At 38.6% G+C, this 22,570-nt stretch overlaps 1 protein-coding gene across 1 annotated transcript; it reads right to left on the reverse strand.

Annotated features, from left to right (window-relative positions):
- Positions 1 to 3,260: 3,260 nt before the first annotated feature.
- Positions 3,261 to 19,187, reverse strand: LOC127137254 (uncharacterized). Its single transcript, XM_051063728.1, has 6 exons — positions 19,063 to 19,187; positions 17,943 to 18,285; positions 17,498 to 17,823; positions 17,069 to 17,276; positions 16,435 to 16,975; positions 3,261 to 3,496 (listed from the first exon to the last, which is right to left on the reverse strand). The coding sequence occupies exons 1-6, from the start codon at positions 19,185 to 19,187 to the stop codon at positions 3,261 to 3,263; spliced, it is 1,779 nt and encodes a 592-aa protein (XP_050919685.1).
- Positions 19,188 to 22,570: the final 3,383 nt, after the last annotated feature.

Raw genomic sequence — 22,570 nt, forward strand, 5'->3', positions numbered from 1 at the left:
TTGGCTGCTAACACCTTCCCTCTGTGGAACTAACCCCCTTACATGTAATCTCTGATATTTTATTAGTTTTGATTTGAAAACTTCTTATTTTTTGGGTTTTGTTCATACTTTTTCCCTTTTCCTTTGGAAACAATAAAAGCGTGGTGGCGACTCTTGTTATTTGATCTCTAGCTTATCCATAGCTTGATGATCATGAATTTACTGCTACAGAAATTAAGTGGAAACTCTGCTGGGGAGTAGTCTCCAGTGGGTTTAGCCTACTTTTTGTGTGTATATATTTGTATATGTGTGATGTTTGTATATATGTATGTGTGATATAATCTACTTGTTGTGCTTGGTGATCTCTGAGTGGTGAGATAAGTTCTAACCCGAACTTTAGTGGAATTAAGATAGGAGGATGGTATAGTCACGTTCGACTTGTGTGGAGTAATCCTTAACAAGTTGGCTTGAGATCCATCTGCTCAGTGGAGACTCCTCTGGATCTGGAAATGTCACACAAGTATTTGTGGTTAGGCATTACTATTTCTAATTGGGTCCAAGAAGCTGAGGACCTTAGAACATTTAACCCATCCTGGCCTATTTAGGACTTAGTGCAAAAACTTTTCTAGTGTAAACTTGATAACAGTTGTTACGCGATACTACACTCAGACGAGTTTCTCTTGAGAATATTATGGGTCGATGAGTCAGCCATCTTAACCTGTAATATCCGATAAATGGAGTTAAGACTCTGGGAACTTTTTAGAGCATGATCTACAGGTTTTTATCCTTAGTTCACTCCTTTGGGATGGTTCTTACCCAGACTCCATGCTCGTGACTTGCAACAAACCCTTGATACTTGGTTGATCCAATCAAGTCTTGTAAATATCAATGGAACTTGGGTGTTGATAAGGTGTAAACCATAATCCACCAAAATGGTTGATTGATCTTGCAAATGACTTGATTCATCCCTTGACCTTTGTTTTCCTTGTGTGTGATCCCTTATTTGTGATTGTTGCATTCATGCATTCATGTGCATCATAACATTCATCACACGAAAATTTCAAGGAACTAAGGTATCATTTGCAAACATTTTCAGACCATGGATTATGGACGAAGGAACACTAAGAAGTACAGTTTCATATGTCCCGACTTGAAAGAGTTAAGGAAGCTAGCATCTTTTGTATTAGATCCCTTGGACTTCAAACAACGTCACAGGAAGCTTTTGTCCATCTTGTTGCCGATGTGGATGAAGGACTCGTGATTGTGCTAGTGTAGTTCTATGATCCTCTCTACCAATGTTTCACTTTCCCATATTTTCAGCTTGTGCCTACTCTGGAAGAGTATTCTCATATTTTGGAGATAGCTACTTCTAGTAGAGTGCCTTTTAGTGGATTAGAGGAGATTCCCCGATCTAGTATTATTAATGAAGCTCTTCACTTGAAGAAGTCTGAGATAGAGGCTCATTGGGTGAAGAAAGCTGGGTTATTTGGGTTGCCATTTGTCTTCCTCTTCAAGGAAGCTACTACCTTTGCTCAAGCTAGTAGTATGGATGATTTTGAAGCTATCTTTGTGTTACTCATCTATGGATTATCTTTGTTCCCGAACATTGACGGTTTTGTTGATGTTAACGCCATTAGACTTTTCTTGATTGGGAATCCTGCGCCTACTTTGTTGGGTGATATGTGTTTCTCTTTGCATCTAAGGAATTATAAGGGTGATGGAACGATTGTCTGTTTCATTCCTCTTCTGTACAAGTGGTTTATTTCGCACTTGCCTCAGACCCCTGCTTTTGTGGAGAACAAACAGTGTCTAAGGTGGTCTCAGAGACTTATGTCTCTCATTAATGATGATATAGTTTGGTATGATCCGTCTTTGAGCAGTTTGGAGATTATTTATAGTTATGGTGAATTCTCTAATGTGCCACTCATTGGTACACAAGGAGGAATTAACTACAACCCTATTTTGGATCATCGTCAACTTGGGTTCCCCTTGAGAGACAAACCTAATAACATGTTGTTAGAATGGGGACAACGCCTCTAATCAGTCCACATGAACGGATTCCTTCAATCTCAGTGCTAGCTGCTATGAATGAAGGCTTTCAGTGAGAGAGAGAGAGAGAAAGGCTGAAACGAAATTGTAACTGCACAAATGCTTCTGCACAAGGGTTCTATTTATAGAACCACTTGTGTGGGCTGCAAGCTGAAAATCCCACCTAAGTGTATGTGACCCATATCTTACAATATGCCAAAATCACTTAAGCGCGTGGTACCTTACCATATTTCGTATTCTACCTAAGTACACCATACTTTACGATGTTCTATAATTCACATAAGTGCATTTTACCTTACAGTGTTCCTTAGTTACTCTATCTCTCATCAATCCGTCCTTTTGTGTGTGACCCTGTAGGTTTTCACGACATTGGAAATCATATTAAATCATGTATTTAACATAATAAATAGTGAGTGGTATCTAACAACATATCACTTCTACCCAAGACACGAAAACTTCATGTGATCTGACAAATCCTTTTGTGAAAATACTTATATGTCTAATTAACCTTTTTCCCTTATGTCTATATTGAACACACGACATAAACCATATCATCCTTGTCCAGTTCATGGGGCCATAGACATTTATCCTATTACGTAGGACGGGAGAATTCTATCTAGGTCACTCATGTCCCTCAGCATGCTTTGTGGAGTACCCATCAACTATCTTTATGCTTATCCAGTTACGGACGATGTTTGATTAACAATAAGGCACTCAAATCTACATCTAGGGTCCATGGCGTTTTCAGGTCGAAGGGTGGTATACACCATTATCACCATGAGAATAACTTATGACACATTGCATAACATTCTATATAGTATTCTCATAGTGGGTCAATCCAGTACAAATATTACTCTTAATATTCATACATATGTTTAAGACTTCATAACTCCTTATCCATGATCCATGAGATGTGATCATTAGTCTATATACATAATAGTCTTAATGCTTTAATGTTATCCCACTTCCTAATAAAGCTCAACTACAGATACTTTAAGAATAGTGTCCTTATGTTTAATGTGATCTCATGATTAAGTCACACTTGATACATTAAACGGACTAGCTATTCTAGGGACTTTATTAAACAAACATAATAAAGAAAAATCCTTTTATTATTAATAAATAATTTGATACAATTACTAAAAGTATTGGCCTATAGGGCTTACACCAACAGAATGAACCCTCCACTATAAAAAAATTTGATGCATAGACCAACCTTTGAATGACCCTTGCTAAAATCCTAGACCAACCTTGTTCTTGTTCTCAATAACTTCTATGACACGACCCAACCTGTCGGTGCCACCAACCTGAACAACTTCCCTTGCATCTTTCAGAGAAGACATGGATGCCCCAATCTTATGAACCTCATCAGCTACAGATAAAGCTTGGAAAGGAGTTCCAACTTCCTTTTCAGTTTGAACATAGGTGAAAGAAGACAAATGGCTAACCAACAACCCTTTCTCTCCTCCTGCAACAACAAACTTGAAATTCTGGCGTAGTCAGAATTCAGATGTTCTACTCCAAGTCATGACATCTGATCCAACATTGTAACTAATACAACAAGACAGTTATATAAATTCAACCCTGTACTAATATACACATGTTCACAGATGTCACGACATCTGCTTCTATATCACCCTGGAATGGAGGAACACCTAGTTCTGTGCATCTGGTAGAAAGACTCAGCAGAGATCAACCATATCTCTAACTTCTGTTACTTTCCTACACAGTTATCAGCAAGATGTCTCAATAGTGATTTGGACATCATCTGTTACATTAATCCAGTTTGCTGGCCTTGTACTTGTATTTCCTAAAATAAAGGTTGAACAAGTTAATCTAATTTCCACTTATTAGGGTGCTAAGAAATAGGCTATTTGTTAGGTTCGTTACATGTAGTTCAGTTGTTAGTTTCCTGGATTTTAGCCTGAGAAAATTACTGAAACAGAAAAACTAATCATCCTACAATTCAGCACATGCTGTCAGTAATGAATGTCACAACATTCATTTTGACATCCAGAACTTAAACCTCACGCTGATTCAGTTATGTCCCCGAAAACCGACTGTGCTAAATTTGATGTACTGCAAAAGACTAACCAGTCTCTACTTCAGTATCAGTGTACATGACTAACTGTCAAGACATCCAGTTTGACAGTTTCACAATGATCCTTTGCCCAGGTCTGTTATCCTCTTGATAACCAGACTGAAATAAATATTGAACTGAAGCAGAACAACCAACCTGCCTATTATTCAGTATATGTTATTAATGATGAATGTCAAAACATTCTGATTGACATTCAAACAAAAGACTATGTATCAGGTCTGTTATTATCTTGATAAGCAGACTGAAATACAAGCTGAGTTATGGCAGACAAGATTATAACATGCAGAAGGTAAACAAACACAGGAAATTATTAACCCAGTTCGGTGCAACATCACCTACTCTTGGGGCATACCAAGCCAGGAAGAAGATCCACTATCAGCAGGATTAATTCAGAGTTAAACTCCCCCGTTTACAACTCTTCACTTAATCCCTACCCAATGCAATCTATACCTAGGAACTCCTAGATAGAAACCTCCAGTTTCCATTCCTATCACTACAAATACAATGTAATGTTAAACAACCTGAACTTGCTTCACAGCTTCATTCAAGAACAAACAACTCTTACCTACAGGCTTTGAGTTACAAATACTCTCAGCTTTGAACACTGAGAAACACATGGTAACCTTCCCACAGGTTGGGAGGTTTACCTCACACACACCCCTAAATTTTCATTCTGTGAGGCTTACAAATACAAGGTTACAATATGCTACTTATAACCTAATCACCCAACTGGATTTGGGCCTTCAGAAATCGCAGCAAACTTCTTCTTTGCTGTTACAAACTCGGCAGAAAATTTCTGCTACAAATAAGGTCTTCAATCTTTTAGTTCCTAAAATCTCTCCGTATATATCTCCATATTTAGAGCCTATATATTCTGATTGAGTCTTTAAGACCTCCACATGGGAGTTAGGATATTCACCAAATATCCTCACTAATCCCAGAATATATACTGAATTAATTAATTCAGTTTTCTACACATGTACGATGTCACAGGCATGATGTCGTGACATCGTACATGACATGTTGGTCCAGATGTTGAACTTCTTCAACCCAACATATTAAAACAACAGAGATGATTACATTATTTGTTTTCTAAAATTAATGCCAATCCTAAGGTATTAACAATCTCCCCCTTTGGCAAATTTTAGCTAAAACAAATAAGCCTCTATCATTATCTCCACCACCACAAACACCAAAGTTGGTGTACATGAGGAAGTAGAGGTACAAGAATCAGTTGCATCAGAACCCTTCCCTTCAAGGGTAGAGCTTCCAGAAGAATATGTGATGCTGAGTACATAGATAATGTAACTAAGATCACAAGACATAACTGTCCTCTTAACTCAGATCACAAGACACAAGTGATATGCCCAGTTAGTGACTTCTGTGCCTGAAGCCAACTTCTGCGTGCTACCACATTTTACTTGCTTCTGGTACATTCTCAGGACTATATTTCTCTCCCCCTTTTTAGCTAAACATTTGTAAATGAACCCCTCACAAAACCAGATCCAGGCACAGTATGCCCAAACCTTAACATACCCCATGGTTTAGAGGGAATGGAGTGTTTCTCTTGTTAGAAGAGAAGTGTTGTTACATCCTTTAAATAGTCCAGCCCGTGCTTAGGAATTAACGGTAGGAATAAATGCTTGGTCAAGATTCATTAATATTTGCTAAGAAATAGTCAGAGAATCACCAACAAAATCTCAGACTATCTTTGAATACGTTTTATAGCTCTTGACTGTTTCTTTTCCAAAACAACAGTTCCAGTGCATGAAGACTATTCCATATATGCAGTCAGACACGTTGCACGCGATGTCTTGACATTCAAAGTGGCTTTTGCTTGCATTCTTCAAGTATTCTTCCTATCAACATTTCTTAAGACCACTTTCGTACCTCCAGTAGAAACTTGACATCTGGCACCACTAATGCCAAAATCATAAACACCAGTAGATGGTTACTCCCCCTGTACCACACAACTGTAATAATCAGGCTTATTCTAATTTATCATAATTAGACACACCACATCCATATTTCCTCATGACTTTAAGATTCAGAAGGAAATAATAGCATTGTCCAGGGTAATGTCATGACATCCGGTCAGACATTCTTCTGCTCACTCAGCCTTGACACACACCACATCATCCCAATACCTAACAAGGTGCCAGACCTTGTTATGTGAGAACTCATAGACCACAAGCTTGATGATTACTTGCAGCGCAAAGACAGAACTCCCCCTGTCATGAACACCCAACTCTCCTCCTGAAACATGGAGATCACATATGAACATATCCAACACCCCAAAGTTCGACCTTTACAAACTTCCTGTTTTAGGAGAACCCAAACCACTTGATGAATGGAAAACATAAGACGCATCTTCATGTCTTCAAGAGCACACCCTCTGTTCAACCCTCTTGGCTGAACACATCCACACTCTGTGTCAATCTCTCTTCTAACCAGAACAGAAAACCACTTCACAGAATGTTCTAACATACGTTAGGACATCCTTCACAACATAACAAGGAACACCATCTGATAATCTTCAGATATCACTGAGTCACCAGCTTTATCCAAAAGAAACCAGACACAAATTGAGACATATACATTCTCATCCCATTACAAGAGATAACCTTCCATAGATAGCTCAGAACTCCTACCACAAGCTCCAAGAGATGAATAGAAAGCACCTCCTTTTTTCTTCAACTTACTACTTTTCTGCTCAAAAGTAATTTGTCTCAGGCTTTCCTCAAGAATAATCAGCTGCCATATGTTGATTATCTTGATTCTTCGAACTCACTTCTGAGATAGACCAAATGCCACTGGTTGATTACCTCCTTCATGAATCCTCATATGAAAAAGTCAAATGCCACTTTTTGACCTCTCCAAGTTTATCAGACTTCTCCCAAAGATATTCTGACCTTCCAAGTGAGACTTAAACTTCAAGCTACATGTTAAACGAAACTTAGATTCTCTAAGACATGAACATGTAACATCTTCTCCATCCAGCAACTCCAAAGAACTGCAATGAGAACGATCCTTTTTGAAGTTCCCAATCTACAACTCTATAGACCCTTCTATCTTAAGTTGATGTGCCACTTCACCAACTAAGATTCTGATGTTGAACCAAATGTCACAACATTGTATTTTAACATTTAGCTGTTGAATTCAGCTCCTTCTTCTGCCACTTGAAAAAACTTCATCCCTACAGTGTGCATTAGCCAATGCACTTCCTTACCTAGATCAGAAATAAACTGATCCAAGTAACCACCATCAAGACTATAATGTCTTCTTCTTATTGTACACACCAAGGTTGAACATGTTTCTTGCCAGGAAACCTTTTCAGAGATCATATGCTTTTGCTGCCACCAAAGAGATAGATCATAAACCAATGTACTATCCTTCCTGTGATTCTGCACAGGGTCTTGAAGAAGAGATGTTCCAACATCTTTAAGAACATCAGTTATCTTGAGCTCCAAGGATAATCAATTAAAAACTTGTACTTGGCCCAAGTAGACATTGATCTTAAATCCTTTCCCAATTATCCTTTCAGATACTTCCACCATAAGAATACTTTGAAAATATTCTTCTTGTGTCAACATCTTCTGCTTGCGAGCACCTCAATAGTTTTGAGAATCTTTCCAGATTAGATTCACCCTTAGGAATGAAAGAGATGAATCCTTCCTTGCAAATGTGTCACACAACAACCAGAACCCATGTGACACAGGTCAACAGCCAACCAGACCCTAGGCTGACCAAACGTGAGGAGGTTAACCAAAACTCCCCCTCAAATTAACAATCATGGAAACTCCACACCAATATCCATGCATTGTACACAAGTGTCTCAACATGACATACACCATCCCTACTAGTGGCAACTAACTCTATGAGTTATACCTATACATACTCCAATCACACCAATCAGACTCCAGCTTACCATAAGTACTAAAAAAGACACCAGTCAATAGTAGATATGCATTGTCAGAGCATACTACCTCAACCAACCTCTGAATCTTCATATTCTCACTCCTTGAAAGAACTGCCACTTCTGAGCGTGGTGTTTGAATAACAAGATTCATGGTCCCAATCCTCTTAAATGGAATATCAATCAGGTTATCCCATTATTGACTTCTAACATCCAGGGGACATGTCTTCCAACACAACATAGTACTTCAGGGAACAACTATCCAACCTTGATCAATCTACAGGAATAAGACAACCAGCAGGAAATTTCATAATGTCACATCTCAACCAGCTCCACTTCTAGAGATCAGACATCTAAAAGTGACCTTCTTGAGCACACACACAGTTGACCCTACCCTTGTCAACTTAGCACACACAGATGTCTCCTCTTCCAGGTCAGGAGTAGGTTCCAAACAAAAATATCCCTTTGGTTGACACCTAAAAACATCTGCTCTTCAACCAGTAGCTGCATACTTGTTGAACAACATGTTCTAACATCACATAGAACATTAGTTCCACCTCCTTGGAACAAACCCTCCTTGAAAATCTTCAAGGTCTTCATATACACTACCCAAGAGAGTAAAAGAATCAGTGATCAGGTGATTCTTACCATCCTGAAGTGAGAACGTCATGATGAGTGGACTTGAGGAGACTCAAGTATCTTTGACATCTTCAGTAGGTTATGATGAAATCTTGAATACAACAGCCTTTCATCCACATGAGGGGAAACTACATCAGAGTTTGAGTTTTTCCAGGTATTATGCAGCGGAAATCATAATACAACTCGACCTATGAACACACACTTCACCAGATCAGCCTCCAAGAACATACCAAGTTTGAATATGATTCAATACTAGCACAACTATCCCACACAAAGGCCAATTGCCAACCTCCAGAGACAGGTACACACAGTTCCTGTCATGAATAGTCCATCCACCTACTTCAAGGGACCACTCAGGGAAATCACAGAACCTTCCACAGGTTCCAACATCAGTACTAACATAACTCCTTGCAATATACCATAAAGTATAACCCATGGATCTCATCCAGAAACAGAACAGGATGCCCGCTCTGATACCATTTGAAATTCTGGCGTAGTTAGAATTCAGATGTTCTACTGCAAGTCATGACATCTGATCCAACATTGTAACTAATACAGCAAGACAGTTATACAAATTCAACCCTGTACTAATATACACATGTTCACAGATGTCACGATATTTGCTTCTATATCACCCTAGAATGGAGGAACACCTAGTTCTGTGCATCTGGTAGAAAGACTCAGCAGAGATCAACCATAGCTCTAACTTCTGTTACATTCCTACACAGTTATCAGCAAGATGTCTCAATAGTGATTTGGACATCATCTGTTACATGAATCCAGTTTGCTGGCCTTGTACTTGTATTTCCTAAAATAAAGGTTGAACAAGTTAATCTAATTTCCACTTATTAGGGTGCTAACAAATAGGCTATTTGTTAGGTTCATTACATGTAGTTCAGTTGTTAGTTTCCTGGATTTTAGCCTGAGAAAATTACTGAAACAGAAAAACTTATCATCCGACAATTCAGCACATGCTGTCAGGAATAAATGTCACAACATTCAGTTTGACATCCAGAACATAAACCTCATGCTGATTCAGTTATGTCCCTGAAAACCGACTGTGCTAAATTTGTTGTACTGCAAAAGACTAACCAGTCTCTACTTCAGTATCAGCGTACATGACTAACTGTCAAGACATCCAGTTTGACAGTTTCACAATGATCCTTTGCCCAGGTCTGTTATCCTCTTGATAACCAGACTGAAATAAATACTGAACTGAAGCAGAACAACCAACCTTCCTATTATTCAGTATATGTTGTTAATGATGAATGTCAAAACATTCTGATTGACATTCAAACAAAAGGCTATGTATCAGGTCTTTTATTATCTTGATAAGCAGACTGAAATACAAGCTGAGTTATGGAAGACAGGATTATAACATGCAGAAGGTAAACAAACACAGGAAATTGTTAACCCAATTCGGTGCAACATCACCTACTCTGGGGGCATACCAAGCCAGGAAGAAGATCCAATATCAGTAGGATTAATTCAGAGTTAAACTCCCCCGTTTACAACTCTTCACTTAATCCCTACCCAATGCAATCTATACCTAGGAACTCCTAGATAGAAACCTCCAGTTTCCATTCCTATCACTACAAATACAATGTAATGTTAAACAACTTGAACTTGCTTCACAGCTTCATTCAAGAACAAACAACTCTTACCTACAGGCTTTGAGTTACAAATACTCTCAGCTTTGAACACTGAGAAACACATGGTAACCTTCCCACAGGTTGGGAGGTTTACCTCACACACACTCCTAAATTTTCATTCTGTGAGGCTTACAAATACAAGGTTAGAATATGCTACTTATAACCTAATCACCCAACTGGATTTGGGCCTTCAGAAATCGCAGTAAACTTCTTCTTTGCTGTTACAAACTCGGCAGAAAATTTCTGCTACAAATAAGGTCTTCAATCTTTTAGTTCCTAAAATCTCTCCGTATATATCTCCATATTTAGAGCCTATATATTCTGATTGAGTCTTTAAGACCTCCACATGGGAGTTTGGATATTCACCAAATATCCTCACTAATCCCAGAATATATACTGAATTAATTAATTCAGTTTTCTACACATGTACGATGTCACAGGCATGATGTCGTGACATCGTACATGACATGTTGGTCCAGATGTTGAACTTCTTCAACCCAACATATTAAAACAACAGAGATGATTACATTATTTGTTTTCCAAAATTAATGCCAATCCTAAGGTATTAACAATCTCCCCCTTTGGCAAATTTTAGCTAAAACAAATAAGCCTCTGTCATTATCTCCACCACCACAAACACCAAAGTTGGTGTACATGAGGAAGTAGAGGTACAAGAATCAGTTGCATCAGAACCCTTCCCTTCAACGGTAGAGCTTCCAGAAGAATATGTGATGCTGAGTACATAGATAATGTAACTAAGATCACAAGACACAACTGTCCTCTTAACTCAGATCACAAGGCACAAGTGATATGCCCAGTTAGTGACTTCTGTGCCTGAAGCCAACTTCTGCGTGCTACCACATTTTACTTGCTTCTGGTACATTCTCAGGACTATATTTCTCTCCCCCTTTTTAGCTAAACATTTGTAAATGAACCCCTCACAGAACCAGATCCAGGCACAGTATGCCCAAACCTTAACATACCCCATGGTTTAGAGGGAATGGAGTGTTTCTCTTGTTAGAAGAGAAGTGTTGTTACATCCTTTAAATAGTCCAGCCCGTGCTTAGGAATTAACGGTAGGAATAAATGCTTGGTCAAGATTCATTAATATTTGCTGAGAAACAGTCAGAGAATCACCAACAAAATCTCAGACTATCTTTGAATACCTTTTATAGCTCTTGACTGTTTCTTTTCCAAAACAACAGTTCCAGTGCATGGAGACTATTCCATATATGCAGTCAGACACGTTGCACGCGATGTCTTAACATTCAACGTGGCTGTTGCTTGCATTCTTCAAGTATTCTTCCTATCAACATTTCTTAAGACCACTTTCGTACCTCCAGTAGAAACTTGACATCTGGCACCACTAATGCCAAAATCATTAACACCAGTAGATGGTTACTCCCCCTGTACCACACAACTGTAACAATCAGGCTTATTTTAATTTATCATAATTAGACACACCACATCCATATTTCCTCATGACTTTAAGATTCAGAAGGAAATAATAGCATTGTCCAGGGTAATGTCATGACATCCGGTCAGACATTCTTCTGCTCACTCAGCCTTGACACACACCACATCATCCCAATACCTAACAAGGTGCCGGACCTTGTTATCTGAGAACTCATAGACCACAAGCTTGATGATTACTTGCAGCGCAAAGACAGAACTCCCACTGTCATGAACACCCAACTCTCCTCCTGAAACATGGAGATCACATATGAACATATCCAAAACCCCAAAGTTGGACCTTTACAAACTTCCTGTTTTAGGAGAACCCAAACCACTTGATGAATGGAAAACATAAGACGCATCTTCATGTCTTCAAGAGCACACCCTCTGTTCAACCCTCTTGGCTGAACACATCCACACTCTGTGTCAATCTCTCTTCTAACCAGAACAGGAAACCACTTCACAGAATGTTCTAACATACGTTAGGACATCCTTCACAACATAACAAGGAACACCATCTGATAATCTTCAGATATCACTGAGTCACCAGCTTTATCCAAAAGAAACCAGACACAAATTGAGACATATACATTCTCATCCCATTACAAGAGATAACCTTCCATAGATAGCTCAGAACTCCTACCACAAGCTCCAAGAGATGAATAGAAAGCACCTCCTTTTGTCTTCAACTTACTACTTTTCTGCTCAAAAGTAATTTGTCTCAGGCTTTCCTCAAGAATAATCAGCTGCCATATGTTGATTATCTTGATTCTTCGAACTCACTTCTGAGATAGACCAAATGCCACTGGTTGATTACCTCCTTCATGAATCCTCATATGAAAAAGTCAAATGCCACTTTTTGACCTCTCCAAGTTTATCAGACTTCTCCCAAAGATATTCTGACCTTCCAAGTGAGACTTAAACTTCAAGCTACATGTTAAACGAAACTTAGATTCTCTAAGACATGAACATGTAACATCTTCTCCATCCAGCAACTCCAAAGAACTGCAATGAGAACGATCCTTTTTGAAGTTCCCAATCTACAACTCTATAGACCCTTCTATCTTAAGTTGATGTGCCACTTCACCAACTAAGATTCTGATGTTGAACCAAATGTCACAACATTGTATTTTAACATTTAGCTGTTGAATTCAGCTCCTTCTTCTGCCACTTGAAAGAACTTCCTCCCTACAGTGTGCATTAGCCAATGCACTTCCTTACCTAGATCAGAAATAAACTGATCCAAGTAACCACCATCAAGACTATAATGTCTTCTTCTTATTGTACACACCAAGGTTGAACATGTTTCTTTCCAGGAAACCTTTTCAGAGATCATATGCTTTTGCTGCCACCAAAGAGATAGATCATAAACCAATGTACTATCCTTCCTGTGATTCTGCACAGGGTCTTGAAGAAGAGATGTTCCAACATCTTTAAGAACATCAGTTATCTTGAGCTCCAAGGATAATCAATTAAATACTTGTACTTGGCCCAAGTAGACATTGATCTTAAATCCTTTCCCAATTATCCTTTCAGATACTTCCACCATAAGAATACTTTGAAAATATTCTTCTTGTGTCAACATCATCTGCTTGCGAGCACCTCAACAGTTTTGAGAATCTTTCCAGATTAGATTCACCCTTAGGAATGAAAGAGATGAATCCTTCCTTGCAAATGTGTCACACAACAACCAGAACCCATGTGACACAGGTCAACAGCCAACCAGACCCTAGGCTGACCAAACGTGAGGAGGTTAACCAAAACTCCCCCTCAAATTAACAATCATGGAAACTCCACACCAATATCCATGCTTTGTACACAAGTGTCTCAACATGACATACACCATCCCTACTAGTGGCAACTAACTCTATGAGTTATACCTATACATACTCCAATCACACCAATCAGACTCCAGCTTACCATAAGTACTAAAAAAGACACCAGTCAATAGTAGATATGCATTGCCAGTGCATACTACCTCAACCAACCTCTGAATCTTCATTTTCTCACTCCTTGAAAGAACTGCCACTTCTGAGCGTGGTGTTTGAATAACAAGATTCATGGTGCCAATCCTCTTAAATGGAATATCAATCAGGTTATCCCATTATTGACTTCTAACATCCAGGAGACATGTCTTCCAACACAACATAGTACTTCAGGGAACAACTATCCAACCTTGATCAATCTACAGGAATAAGACAACCAGCAGGAAATTTCATAATGTCACATCTCAACCAGCTCCACTTCTAGAGATCAGACATCTAAAAGTGACCTTCTTGAGCACACACACAGTTGACCCTACCCTTGTCAACTTAGCACACACAGATGTCTCCTCTTCCAGGTCAGGAGTAGGTTCCAAACAAAAATATCCCTTTGTTTGACACCTAAAAACATCTGCTCTTCAACCAGTAGCTGCATACTTGTTGAACAACATGTTCTAACATCACATAGAACATTAGTTCCACCTACTTGGAACAAACCCTCCTTGAAAATCTTCAAGGTCTTCATATACACTACCCAAGAGAGTAAAAGAATCAGTGATCAGGTGATTCTTACCATCCTGAAGTGAGAACGTCATGATGAGTGGACTTGAGGAGACTCAAGTATCTTTTACATCTTCAGTAGGTTATGATGAAATCTTCAATACAACAGCCTTTCATCCACATGAGGGGAAACTACATCAGAGTTTGAGTTTTGCCAGGTATTATGCAGCGGAAATCATAATACAACTCAACCTATGAACACACACTTCACCAGATCAGCCTCCAAGAACATACCAAGTTTGAATATGATTCAATACTAGCACAACTGTCCCACACAAAGGCCAATTGCCAACCTCCAGAGACAGGTACACACAGTTCCTGTCATGAATAGTCCATCCACCTACTTCAAGGGACCATTCAGGGAAATCACAGAACCTTCCACAGGTTCCAACATCAGTACTAACATAACTCCTTGTAACTAATACAGCAAGACAGTTATACAAATTCAACCCTGTACTAATATACACATGTTCACAGATGTCACGACATTTGCTTCTATATCACCCTAGAATGGAGGAACACCTAGTTCTGTGCATCTGGTAGAAAGACTCAGCAGATATCAACCATAGCTCTAACTTCTGTTACATTCCGACACAGTTATCAGCAAGATGTCTCAATAGTGATTTGGACATCATCTGTTACATTAATCCAGTTTGCTGGCCTTGTACTTGTATTTCCTAAAATAAAGGTTGAACAAGTTAATCTAAATTCCACTTATTAGGGTGCTAACAAATAGGCTATTTGTTAGGTTCATTACATGTAGTTCAGTTGTTAGTTTCCTGGATTTTAGCCTGAGAAAATTACTGAAACAGAAAAACTTATCATCCGACAATTTAGCACATGCTTTCAGGAATAAATGTCACAATATTCAGTTTGACATCCAGAACTTAAACCTCATGCTGATTCAGTTATGTCCCTGAAAACCGACTGTGCTAAATTTGTTGTACTGCAAAAGACTAACCAGTCTCTACTTCAGTATCAGCGTACATGACTAACTGTCAAGACATCCAGTTTGACAGTTTCTCAATGATCCTTTGCCCAGGTCTGTTATCCTCTTGATAACCAGACTAAAATAAATACTGAACTGAAGCAGAACAACCAACCTTCCTATTATTCAGTATATGTTGTTAATGATGAATGTCAAAACATTATGATTGACATTCAAACAAAAGGCTATGTATCAGGTCTTTTATTATCTTGATAAGCAGACTGAAATACAAGCTGAGTTATGGAAGACAGGATTATAACATGCAGAAGGTAAACAAACACAGGAAATTGTTAACCCAGTTCGGTGCAACATCACCTACTCTGGGGGCATACTAAGCCAGGAAGAAGATCCAATATCAGCAGGATTAATTCAGAGTTAAACTCCCCCGTTTACAACTCTTCACTTAATCCCTACCCAATGCAATCCATACCTAGGAACTCCTAGATAGAAACCTCCAGTTTCCATTCCTATCACTACAAATACAATGTAATGTTAAACAACTTGAACTTGCTTCACAACTTCATTCAAGAACAAACAACTCTTACCTACAGGCTTTGAGTTACAAATACTCTCAGCTTTGAACACTGAGAAACACATGGTAACCTTCCCACAGGTTGGTAGGTTTACCTCACACACACCCCTAAATTTTCATTCTATGAGGCTTACAAATACTAGGTTACAATATGCTATTTATAACCTAATTACCCAACTGGATTTGGGCCTTCAGAAATCGCAGCAAACTTCTTCTTTGCTGTTACAAACTCAGCAGAAAATTTCTGCTACAAATAAGGTCTTCAATCTTTTAGTTCCTAAAATCTCTCCATATATATCTCCATATTTAGAGCCTATATATTCTGATTGAGTCTTTAAGACCTCCACATGGGTGTTAGGATATTCACCAAATATCCTCACTAATCCCATAATATATACTGAATTAATTAATTCAGTTTTCTACACATGTACGATGTCACAGGCATGATGTTGTGACATCGTACATGACATGTTGGTCCAAATGTTGAACTTCTTCAACCCAACATATTAAAACAACAGATATGATTACATTATTTGTTTTCTAAAATTAATGCCAATCCTAAGGTATTAACAGAGCTTGCCATTCTTAACCAATTTGAGTTTCGGATGCAAAGTCGACGTGACAGCACCAACTTCGTGAATCCATGGCCTGCCGAGTAAACAACTATAGGCTGGGTGAATGTCCATTACTTGAAAAGTAATCTGAAACTCACTCAGACTAATCTTAACTGGAAGGTCCACTTCTCCAATTAAAGTTTTACGAGAAGCATTGAACTCTTTCACAACCACATTGTTGTATCTCATGGGTGCGGCCTGATAAGATAACCTCGCCAAAGTAGATTTAAGCAGAACGTTCAAAGACAAAGTAGTATCTTCTAGAACATTAGACAAATCATCTTCTTTACAATTCATGGATATATGGAGAGCCATGTTATGATTTTTTCGTTCGTTAGGAAGCTCTTCATCACAGAAACTCAGATTATTGCAAGAAGTGATATTTACGATAATATGATTAAACTGATCCACTGTAACATCGTGCTCTACATATGCTTGCTCAAGCACTTTCCGTAATGCTTCTCGGTGTGCCTCGGAGTTCATCAGCAAATACAAGACATAGATCTTCTGGATCAATCAGAGAACCTCATCATCAGAGAACCTCGGTGTGCCTCGGTGCTCCACAACATTAAACTCACTCTTCTGGATCAATCAGAGAACCTCATCATCAATATCATCATCCTTAACCTTCAACCCGCTGGATTTACCAGACACAGGAATATCCGCTTTCTTACCTACCACAACATCCTCCACAACCTTCGGAGATACTGGGCTAAATACACAACCACTACGAGTCACCTTTATAACATCTGCAATGCTTACTATTGAATTTGCTGCGGGAAGAGGAACTTGTTGCCCATTCTCAATCCTAGTAGCATCATATTTATAAGGTACAACTTTATCGGATCATACAGGACTTGGGCCGCTAACCATATTACCAATAACGATATCGATCTATTATCATCTCTTTAGTTGTTGTCAAATTGGGTTACTACTTGCTCTGAAGTCTTGAATACTGGTACAATTATGTTCATATCATTACCCATGTCTATGGACTATTGACTTTGGATCACACCTTCATCCACTAACTTCTGAATGTCTCTCTTGACAATCACGCATCCTCGAGGGTTGACATTGCATATAACACAACCATCATGGTCATGTTCACAATCACTAATCAAATACAAAGTCCTAAGTATCTCCACCAAAGATTGTCTGATATGACGCACATCAAAAATCCTGAAGTTACTAGGATAACCATCCTCCATATTTATAGAAGCATTGCCATGAGTAGGCAAAGGATTAAGTTTGACATTTGGTGCGCGGTCCTCAAAGGACACCATACCACTCTTGATCAACTTCTGGACCTCAAAATTCAATTGATAACAATTCTCTATGTCATGGCCAGGAGCCCCCTGATGAAAAGCATTATGCACGGGCTTGTACCACCATGGTAAGGGTTTGGGTGTATGCGGAGGATAACCAGGGAAGGATAAAGTTCTGCATAAGTCATTGTAATGGGATCAAAAGTCACCTTCGTCCTCTCAACATTTTGATGTTGATTGTTGTTATAGTTATGATTGTTGTCGGTGCGTTGTTGTTGTTGTTGAACTAGAACTATTTGAATAGGATTGTTTGTGAAAACTAGAATAACTGATGATACTTGATGATGTTGGCGAGATATGGAATTCTTCCTCTCATGAGGCCTCCTTTGCCTCTCTATAGTCACTGCATTGGTTTCCCTCTCCTTCTTCTTGGAGAACCCCCCAGCATACTTCTTGCTCGTAGACGCCTCTTCTTTAGACAAATGGCCCTCTCGGTCACCCTCTTCTAAATGCATCCTCATGTTCACCATTTTAGTGAATTCATTAGGAGCACTGGAAATCATACGTTCATAATAGAATGAACTCAGGGTTTTGAGGAAGATCTTAGTCATCTCCTTTTCCTCTAATGGGGGACTAATTTGAGCAGCAAGCTCTCTCCACCTCTACACATACTATTTCAACGTCTATTTATCCTTATGAGACATGTACCTTAACTAATCATGATCGGGAGCCATATCAACATTGTACTTGTATTGCTTGATGAAGGCCTCACCCAAGTCATTGAAAGTACCAACACTAGTAATGTCTAAACCCATATACCACCGAAGTGTTGCACCGGTCAGACTATCTTGAATGTAATGGATGAGTAGTTGATCATTATCTGTTTGAGTAGACATCTTGCGAGCGTACATTACAAGATGACTCAAAGGACAGGTATTTCCCTTATACTTCTCAAAGTTGGGGACCTTGAATATGACAGGGATTTTAACGTTAGGCACTAAGTACAACTCAACAAAAATAAATCTTTACCCATCAGAGTATTCAATTCTTTTCTTAGCTTCAGAAATTGGTCCTTCATTTCATCCATTTTCTCATACACATCAAGGCCCTCAGACGTTGCAGAATGATAAATGGTTTCCTCAACACGAGGAAAAGTATGCACGACAGGAGGAGGAACAGATATGACGAGGCTAGATGTCGACATAGGAGCAAACGTTGGAGCATAACCTTCAGGCATAAAGTTGAGACAATCCATCAAGCATAGCTGGTTCAAACTAGTTGGCAAGAACTATAGGCACTGGTGTTGAGACAATCTCAGAGATGATATACCTTAGAGGAGGAGTTGCAGGTGTTGGAGATAGTTGATTATGAGCAGCAATAACAGACTCCATCAGAGTCGCGAGGCTCGTAACTTCTTCCTTGACCTCTTGGTTCTCTGGTTCCATATGATCCATTCTTCTTTGATGATTAACTCGAGTATCATAGTGATGAGTCAACTTGTCTGATACAAAGGCGAAGAGCAATAAGACATCTGGCTGAAGAAACCTGCTATGCCAATGATGCATGAAAATTCAATGATTTTATTTTTAGTTTTCAAGTAACATTCAAGGCCTTACTTGCAAATATTTGAATTAATAATATTTAATAATAACATTTGAATTGACTATAAAAATATCTTTTTATTCATATAAATTTGGAAGGATTATACTAAGTAAATTTTTAGAAACAAAAATTACAAATACAAGAGGAAAGGAAAGTATCATCCTAAGGATCCCTAGCAACTAAATCAGCTGAACTGGCCAAGGGAGTGTACTTCCTTCGGATGCGTCTGATATCTAACTCATACGAGGTCTTCATCTGAGCTTTCTCAACGACGAGTTGATCGAAGATCTTCTTCCAAGCACCGGAAGGCTGAGGCATACTAGAGGAAAATAAATCCTCTAGCTCTCCCTTTCTCTTCATTGCACACTCTTCAAGAATATCTATGAGTGCATCATTGTCTTTCAACTCAAGCTTCAACTCCACTTGCTCTCGATTAAAAGCATGTAACTGTTCTTCTATTTTTTCATCTTCGCTAGTGCGTTTTCCAACTCCTCTACATCTTGTTTAGGGAGAGTTGATGGCTCAGCCACAACCATAGACATAGATCTTTCGCAGACGTATGACATATTAAGCTCTAAAGCTCTCTTCTTTACCCAACTAGTGTAAACTTCCAAAGCTATACAATTGCATGGACCAAGCTCGGTTTTTCCTTTTCTGAACGTTGTGCCAAGCATGCACCATTATATTCTTCAAATTTTTGGGATCTTTACCTTCTTGGTAGAATATACCTTCTAACTAAATGTTATTAGGTTTATTCTTCAAGGGGAACCCAGGCTGATGATGGGCCAAAGCAGGATTGTAGTTGATTCCTCCTTGTGTACCAATGAGAGACACATTAGAGAAGTCACCACAACTGTAAATAATATCCAAGCCATCCAATGCAGAATCATACCAAACAATATCATCATTAGTGAGAGACATAAGTCTTTGAGACCATCATCGACATTGTTAGTTCTCCAATAAGACTGATGTTTGCGGCAAGTGTGAAATAAACCACTTGTACAGAAGAGGGATGCAACACACAGAGATTCTTCCACCCTTAGATTTCCTTAAATGTAGAGAGAAATAAATGTCACCCAATAAAGTCGGAACAGGATTCCCAATCAAGAATATCCTAATCGCGTTAACATCAATAAAGCTGTCAATGTTAGGGAACAAAGCTAAACCATAGATGAGTGTAGCGGTGTATTCGTCACTTTATGATTTATTGATTAAATCAAAAGCAAAGCATACAAAGAATCGAGTCGCCACCGCACTTTTATTTATCCAAAGGAATGGCTAAAAAGCGAACAAAAGCCTAAGAAGTTTTACACATAAAAAACTAATTAAAAGATCAGAGATCTGGGTAAGGGGTTAATTACGCAATGGGAAGGTGTTAGGCACCCAAAACGTCCTAGGTACTCCTAGGGTGCCCTTTTCACACTTGTTGTACGAAATGTTATTTGTTTATGAAATATTTATTGTGCAAACATGGATGGAGGGATGAGAAAAGAATATACAATTTATTATTTTTGTGTTTGGATGGAAAACCATTGCCTACGTACCTTTACAAGATCAAAACCTCGTAGTTCGGCTAAAAGATTTCCAAAATATGAGTGGGTTCATTTTAAACAAAAGCCCTAAGGTCTTTCATTATCCATGGGGGAAAACTCAACCTTATACAAACAACAAGTCCACCATGTGAGAAAAGCTTCAACTTGCTAGTGAGGGGTTAACCCTATAATAAGCAAGGAAGTCTTACAATTCAATCACTAAGGACAAAAGGTGAGATTAACATCAACCAACTAGGATAAATCAAACCTATGGCTAATGTATGAAAACTTATCAAGAATGGACAAAGCCACAAAACAATTGAATGAGTTGGATTAACCAATTAGGATTTATTCACAAAAGATGGTCAAAGTATGATTAGAATTCAATTCAGAAGAAGTATTATGAAAAATGGAGTTTGGAAAATCAAAGGCTTAAGGCCTAGGTTTCTAATTTGAAAAGAAATGAAAATGTTTGCACAATAGTTTTCAAGTTTGGGTTAGCATGCAAATGGAGGTTTAAAGAAACAAAAGGTGGAAGGGTGAGGAAGTAAAACTTCTTAGATGTTCACCTCTTGAAATCATATGTAGATGATCCAAGTGATTCCTTTGGAATAGGCAATGAGCAATAAGCAAATAAGCAAAACAAATGGATACCGGATGCCAATCAATGGACTTACACCAATCTCACAAACAAAGGTGGATACCGGATACCAATCAATGGATTTACACCAATCTCCTAAAACAAACACGGATATCAGATGCCAATCAATGGACTTACACCAATCTCACAAACAAAGGTGGATACCGGATACCAATCAATGGATTTACACCAATCTCCTAAAACAAACATGGATATCAGATTCCAATCAATGGACTTACACCAATCTCCAAGGAATGATCATGCAATGATGTACAATTAATGATGATAAATGCACAAAGGCACACATAAGCAAATATGCACAGATGAATCAAGTAATCAGACAAACAAGTCAATTAGCACACACTATACACAAGCAATTAGGCTCAAGCAAGGTTAGACTTTACAATCAACTGGAATGGGGTAATTTGTGCTCTTAACCCTAACATTGAGAGTTAGGGTGAAGCAGACGAAATGGAGATGATGGGTGTGCCTCATAGCTCTTATCCCTGGTCAGGGAGAGCTTTGAACAATAGAAAGTGTGGGAGTTCAGAAAGTTGGAACTCTTCTCCACAAGTGAATGACTCTATAAGATCTTGGGTTAATATTCACAATGCATCAACACATTGTGTGAGCAAAGGAATGACACACTGAATAGCAGGAGATGGATTACACATCTCTTTTATCTGCCAATTGCCTCATAAGAGGACTTTTCCTGCTTGGCACAATAAATAAACAATCACAAGCATTGCCTCTTAAGGAGGACTTCAAACAGGTGCCTGCCTACACAACAGGACAGATTTTCCAGACTACATGAAGAAGAGAAATTATACCTAAGTGGTTAAGCAACCAAGCAAAAGCAAGTTCAAAATGAACTTAAAGCAACTTATGTACCTGTGGAAACATCAAACAAATCAGTACAAAGTTCAGACAATCAAACAACAGTTAATAAGCAACAAACAGACAAGGTTCACAATGTGCAAGCCAAAAGTCAAACTCAAATGAGTCAACACTAACCTACAAAACACACAAAGATTAGTAATCAAAAGAAAACATCAATGCTCAA

Source organism: Lathyrus oleraceus, chromosome 4 (assembly GCF_024323335.1).
Source record: "Lathyrus oleraceus cultivar Zhongwan6 chromosome 4, CAAS_Psat_ZW6_1.0, whole genome shotgun sequence".
NCBI lineage: Eukaryota > Viridiplantae > Streptophyta > Magnoliopsida > Fabales > Fabaceae > Lathyrus > Lathyrus oleraceus.

What these genes read in the sequence shown, in the direction of transcription:
- LOC127137254 (XM_051063728.1), bottom strand. Translation starts at nt 19,187, where the DNA reads ATGGATCATATGGAACCAGAGAACCAAGAGGTCAAGGAAGAAGTTACG. An exon ending in CCTGCAACTCCTCCTCTAAG is followed by an intron (nt 18,286 to 19,062) that starts GTATATCATCTC and finishes TATGATTTCCAG; the next exon opens with TGCTCCTAATGAATTCACTA. An exon ending in ATGATGATATTGATGATGAG is followed by an intron (nt 16,976 to 17,068) that starts GTTCTCTGATTG and finishes TGATTGATCCAG; the next exon opens with AAGATCTATGTCTTGTATTT.